General features: G+C 37.4%; 1 protein-coding gene across 2 annotated transcripts in view; it reads right to left on the bottom strand.

The window, feature by feature from the left end:
* Nucleotides 1–375: 375 nt before the first annotated feature.
* RWDD2B (RWD domain containing 2B) overlaps nucleotides 376–6,869 on the bottom strand; it is a 15,471-nt gene continuing 8,977 nt past the window's right edge. For both annotated transcript variants that reach the window (XM_053705991.1, XM_053705990.1), the window contains exon 5: nucleotides 376–873. In XM_053705991.1, coding sequence (XP_053561966.1) covers nucleotides 627–873 — 247 coding nt within the window. In that variant the 3' untranslated portion in view covers nucleotides 376–626. The remainder of the gene's footprint in view (nucleotides 874–6,869) is intronic.

Genomic DNA, 6,869 nt, shown 5'->3' with positions numbered 1-6,869 from the left:
GTTAACCAGAGCTCTGAGGATGCGCTAACCCGACGCACGTTAACTTGAATTGCGCTCAAGCAATCGCTTATACTTCCAACTTGTAATACGATCGTTAAACCCGACGCACGGAAACACCCACAATAAACCCCTTATCGCTTGCGCCCAAACGTTAGCACTTTACTCATAATCTGATCCTTAGTGTTTAATGCCCCCTTTAACAAAGCTTTGCCCTGTGAGTAATTGATGTGTTAGCATCTCAAGTTCCTTGTCTGTTTTCAGACGCAAGTTCAGAGGTGTATAAAAAGATACAACCAGGCTATTAAAATTCCAGTTTCACAGTTTTTTAAAACAAAAAATTCAAGGTGACTTCAATCTTGATCTATAAAACCCATGTAAGAAGCATCATCAACTTTTTAATCATCAAATAGCAAGGAAACATCCATAAAAAATGCTGTAATACAGTTTAAAATAAGTCCTTTTGTATGCAATAAAGAAAAAAATTTACTTCAATATCCCTTTAAGTAGTTTGGAAGTATCAAGTCCCTTTAATATGTATATCCCATTACTTTTATATGGAGAACAATTTAAAAGGCACAAATAAAAGATTAATGGTTAAAAAAAGAATAAAGAAGTTGTTATAGTTTCTATTGTCCTTCAATGCCAAAATACATTTGGAAGATATTTCCACAACCCTTTTCATTAAGGAACTGATAAAGTTGACCCAGATCCATGTGATTTCCCCTTGAACCATGAACGTCAAAAGCCTTTTCTTCCAAAGGAGGAAATCTTCTTAGCTTTTGTATTTCTTTTCTTATATCCATGTCGGCACAAGCCATAGGTATGTCTTCTCTATGCCGAATTAAAATTCTTTTCCATGTTAATTTTCGGATTCTATAAAAGTACAAATGAGAATATTTGAAGAAAATTCATAGTTATTTCAGGAAACTATTTTAGCAAATGTTATATATAAAAAATTAAATTACTTACTTGAGATATATTTACATAAACACAGCACGGAGCTATCGCTTATATTATATTGTAAGGAGTGTTTAGCAGATTCCAACAGATCTCTCTCTGAATTTACAAGTATTATTCACCTTATATTGCTGTGAATGGATTTACATTATGAAGACCTATCTTGACATTGTTCACCAGCTTCTAATGTATAGTACAGGTATATGGATCACGTCAAAGGCTTAAAGGGACAGTATACTGTAAAATAATTTTTCCCTCAATGTATTTTCAATGACTTGTTATACCAGCTGCATAAATTGTATGAGAAATCACATGTTCAGGTTTATTTGTGTATATGAATTAGCTGCTTTTGTGCTTTTAAACCACAACCTATTGAAATGGGTAGAGCTTGCAGGTTATATCAGATCTCATTTGCTATCACTTGGTGTACACAAACGTGCTTCTTTATATTATTTTTGTCTGGAAAACCAAAGCTCAATACTTGGAGTTGGCAATGAAAAAAATTAAAGTTTTATTACTTAAAGCGACACTGAACCCAAATGTTTTTTCTTTCGTGATTCAGATAGAGCATGCAATTTTAAGCAACTTTCTAATTTACTCCTATTATCATTTTTTCTTCGTTCTCTTGCTATCTTTATTTGAAAAAGAAGGCATCTAAGATTTTTTTTTTTTTTGGTTCAGACTCTGGACAGCACTTTTTTATTGGTAGATGAATTTATCCACCAATCAGCAAGAACAACCCAGGTTGTTCACCAAAAATGAGCCGGCATCTAAACTTACATTCTTGCATTTCAAATAAAGATACCAAGAGAATGAAGAAAATTTGATAATAGGAGTAAATTAGAAAGTTGCTTAAAATTTCATGCTCTATCTGAATCACGCAAGAAAAAATTTGGGTTCAGTGTCCCTTTAACCATCCTGCACCCCACTGGGAGTGTAATGTATTCTGCTGGCTGTGTTTACATAGGCCTGTCAAAAGCCTGGACATAAGACCAGAAACTTTCAGTAAAGATAGGGATACCACAGGCTAAATCGGATATTTCAAGTGCTGAAATAAGGGTAAAGGAGCTACTTGTAAACCATTGAATACACTCCAGCAGGTAAAATGGATAATTAGGAACAATTTAAAGGGGAGAAAAATGTTGGGTAAACTGTCCCTTTTAATCAATACTGACTGATTGTATATTTATATAAAACTTTGATATGCACATAAACATCTACTCAAATAAATGCAAAACTATTTACACCAGGTGATCATTATTACTACAGTGATCACCTGGCTTTATTTTAAAGAGGGGCTTATGGGCTGTATGACAAAGGGTCATGGCGTCTCAAGGCCTTTTTGATGGCATATTATAAATGTAAATATGTTTAAATGTATATGTTTTAATTGCTAAAAAAATTGTGTTTTAATTATATATGCCCAAGACACACACTGTTTAAAACAGAAGGCCTTTCAAATAGTGGATCTTGCATGTTTAAAGGGCTTAACGAAGCTGGGAATGAAGGGTTTGAATATTTACCCCTCCATCCAGCCCCCTACCTGCAGCCTTGTGCTCCCATGCATGGTGATGTTACCGGAATCTCTGACCCCTTGTATATGTGGGGGTAAGTGTGTGTGTGTGGCGTGCGTGTTTAATTCCAAAAGTGCCCCCCCACACACACATAACAATTAATGTCATCAATGCTAAAAAGGTCAAGTTAAAAACACCCATATTTCAATTTACGTTCCCTAATAATAATAGGCGTGGTAATGGTGTCGTTATAACAGACTTTAATATAGTTCTGGCTTGCAATCAGTGTTCTAGTTCATCCCAAACCTGTTCAACGGGGTCAAGGTCTGGGGGGGGGGAGAAAAGAAGAAGAAGACGAAGAAGACACTATTGATTCTCCTTAGCTTAGATTCCTGCTTTTTCAAATAAAGATAGCAAGAGAACGAAGAAAAAATTGATAATAGATGTAAAGTAGAAAGTTGCTTAAAATTGCATGCTCTATATGAATCATGAAAGAAAAAAAAATTGGTTTAGTATCCCTTCAAAGTGATTGGAAAGTCAAAATTGCATTTGCATGATTCAGACATAGGGGCCGAATTATTAAACTCCGAACGGAGCTTGATGCTCCTTGTTTCCGGCAAGCCTGAAGGCTCTAAAGACCGCTGCTCCATAACTTGTCTGCCTACTCTGAGGCGGCAGACAGAAATCAACCCTATCGAGTTGATTGACACCCCCTGCTAGCGGCCGCGAATCTGCAGGGGGCGGTATTGCACAAGCAGTTCTGGTGAACAGCTTGTGCAATGATAAATATCGACAGCGTATGCTGTCGGCATTTATCGATGTGCAGCAGACAGCTACATTGTATCATGTCCGCTCGCCTTTTGATAAATATGCCCCCATAGCATGTAATTTTAAGATACTTTTAAATTCACTTCTAACTTTAAAATCAGTCTTAAACACACATATATATATATATATATAGACACAATATGGCCAAAGGTATGTAGACACCTAACCATCACACCTATATAAACTTTATGGACATCCCGTTCTAAAACCATGGCCATTAATATGAAGTTGCCCCCGTTCTCGTTGCAGCTATAACAGCTGCCACTCTTCGGGGAAGGCTTTCCACAAGATGTTGGAGAATGTTTGTGGGAATTTGTTAACATTCTGCCAAAAGAGCATTTGTGAGGGCAAGAACTGATGTTGGATGAGAAGTTCTGGCTTGCAATCAGTGTTCTAGTTCATCCCAAACCTGTTCAACGGGGTCAAGGTCTGGGCAGGCCACTCGAGTTTCACCACACCAAATTTGTCAAACCATGTCTTCATTATTATTCTAATTCTTTTATATAGCCACAACAAATTCTGTAGCTCTGATTATAAATATGTCCTCAGCAATAGTTTCTTACTCTATATATTAGGCAATATTGGATAATGTTACTTCTGTAGTAATTTTTCTTCAGGCTTTATGTCACATCTGGAGAGAGGATGAACCCTGCTGCTATAAAGATACTTATGCACACTATTGTCCAAAGGACAGAAACAAAAGACTCATCTTCTGTGTCATCCCCTCTCCTTTAAATTGTAAGCTTGACCGCAACTCTACATGTAGGTCACCTTGTATTAAAGTGCTCACATAACTGATTATGCTCAAGGGCAGTGCATTCCTCTCCTTTTACTTATCAATTTATTTTACTTGTCAGCGTATTTGTTGTATCTCATAAATGTATTGAACTTTGTATAGCTCTGCAGTATTTGTTCATAAGTAACAAATAATAATAAGTTAGTAGGGACCTTTTTAAGCCTGATTGTGGGTGTATCATACTTCCATCCATTCACATAGACCAATAGCTAATTTTGTTGGACATCTGTTATGATGGACCAAAAAAATATATGACTGAAAAATAGTGACTTCCTTGCTCCTAGGAATTGCGAAGAAACTGTGGCCTAGATTTAGAGTTAGGCGTTAGCCGTCAAAAGCAGCGTTAAGGGGTCCTAACGCTGCTTTTTAACGCCCGCTGGTATTTAGAGTCAGGCAGGAAAGGGTCTACCGCTCACTTTCTTTCCGCGACTCCAGGCTACCGCAGATCCCCTTACGTCAATTGCGTATCCTATCTTTTCAATGGGATTTGCCTAACGCTGGTATTTGGAGTCTTGGAAGAAGTGAGCGGTAGAGCCTCTACCGACAAGACTCCTACCGCCAAAAAAAGTCAGTAGTTAAGAGCTTTATGGGCTAACGCCGGAACATAAAGCTCTTAACTACTGTGCTACAAAGTACACTAACACCCATAAACTACCTATGTACCCCTAATAAATTTTTTAACCCCTAATCTGCCGACCGGACACCGCCGCCACCTACATTATAGCTATGAACCCCTAATCTGCTGCCCCTAACATCGCCGACACCTAATTTAAATTTATTACCCCCTAATCTGACCCCCTAACATCGCCGCCACCTAACTACAATTATTAACCCCTAATCTGCCGACCGGACCTCGCCGCCACTATAATAAATGTATTAACCCCTAAACCGCCGCACTCCCGCATCGCAAACACTAGAATAAATTGTATTAACCCCTAATCTGCCCTCCCTAACATCGCCGCCACCTACCTACAATTATTAACCCCTAATCTCCCACCCGCAACGTCGCCGCTACTATAATAAAGTTATTAACCCCTAAACCTAAGTCTAACCCTAACCCCCCCCTAAAATAAATATAATTTAAATAAAATGAAATAATATTCCTATAATTAAATAAATTAATCCTATTTAAAACTAAATACTTACCTAAAAAATAAACCCTAATATAGCTACAATATAACTAATGATTACATTGTAGCTATTTTAGGATTTATATTTATTTTACAGGCAACTTTGTATTTATTTTAACTAGGTACAATAGCTATTAAATAGTTAATAACTATTTAATAGCTACCTAGTTAAAATAAGTACAAAATTACCTGTAAAATAAATCCTAACCTAAGTTACAAATACACCTAACACTACACTATCATTAAATTAATTAAATAAATTACCTACAATTAGCTAAACTAAAATACAATTAAATAAACTAATCTATAATACAAAAAAAAATAAACACTAAATTACAGAAAATAAAAAAATATTACAAGAAGTTTAAACTAATTACACCTAATCTAAGCCCCTTAATAAAATAAAAAAGCAGCCCAAAATAATAAAATGCCCTACCCTATTCTAAATTACAAAAGTAATCAGCTCTTTTACCAGCCCTTAAAAGGGCCTTTTACAGGGTATTGCCCCAAAGTAATCAGCTCTTTTACCTGTAAAAAAAAAAAAAAAAAAAAAACCCAACATTAAAACCCACCACCCACATACCCCTACTTTAACCCACCCAAACCCCCCTTAAAAAAAAACTAACGCTAACCCCCTGAAGATCTCCCTACCTTGAGTCGTCTTCACCCAACCGGGCCGAAATCTTCATCCAAGGTGCGCAGAGGAGGTCCTTCATCCGGTAGAAGTCTTCATCCAGGCGGCGTCTTCAATCTTCATCCATTCGGAGCGGAGCCATCTTCCAAGGAGCCGACGCGGAGCCATCCTCTTCATCCGGAGTCTTCTAACACAATGACGGTACCTTTAAGTGACGTCATCCAAGATGGCGTCCCTTCAATTCCGATTGGCTGATAGGATTCTATCAGCCAATCGGAATTAAGGTAGGAAAAATCTGATTGGCTGATTCAATCAGCCAGTCAGATTGAAGTTCAATCCGATTGGCTGATCCAATCAGCCAATCGTATTGAGCTTGCATTCTATTGGCTGATTGGAACAGCCAATAGAATACGCGCTCAATACGATTGGCTGAGGATGGCTCCGCGTCGGCTCCTTGGAAGATGGCTCCGCTCCGGATGGATGAAGATTGAAGGCGCCGCCTGGATGAAGACTTCTACCGGATGAAGGACCTCCTCTGTGCACCTTGGATGAAGATTTCGGCCCGGTTGGGTGAAGACGACTCAAGGTAGGGAGATCTTCAGGGGGTTAGCGTTAGGTTTTTTTAAGGGGGGTTTGGGTGGGTTAGAGTAGGGGTATGTGGGTGGTCGGTTTTAATGTTGGGGGTGGTTGTATTTTTTTTTTACAGGTAAAAGAGCTGATTACTTTGGGGCAATGCCCCGCAAAAGGCCCTTTTAAGGGCTGGTAAAAGAGCTGATTACTTTTGTAATTTAGAATAGGGTAGGGCATTTTATTATTTTTGGGGGCTTTTTTATTTTATTAGGGGGCTTAGATTAGGTGTAATTAGTTTAAACTTCTTGTAATTTTTTTATTTTCTGTAATTTAGTGTTTTTTCTTTTGTATTATAGTTTAGTTTATTTAATTGTATTTTAGTTTAGCTAATTGTAGGTAATTTATTTAATTAATTTAATGATAGTGTAGTGTTAGGTGTA

The sequence above is a fragment of the Bombina bombina genome, chromosome 3 (genome assembly GCF_027579735.1).
Source record: "Bombina bombina isolate aBomBom1 chromosome 3, aBomBom1.pri, whole genome shotgun sequence".
Lineage (NCBI taxonomy): Eukaryota > Metazoa > Chordata > Amphibia > Anura > Bombinatoridae > Bombina > Bombina bombina.
This window is presented reverse-complemented; position numbering and strand designations above follow the sequence as displayed.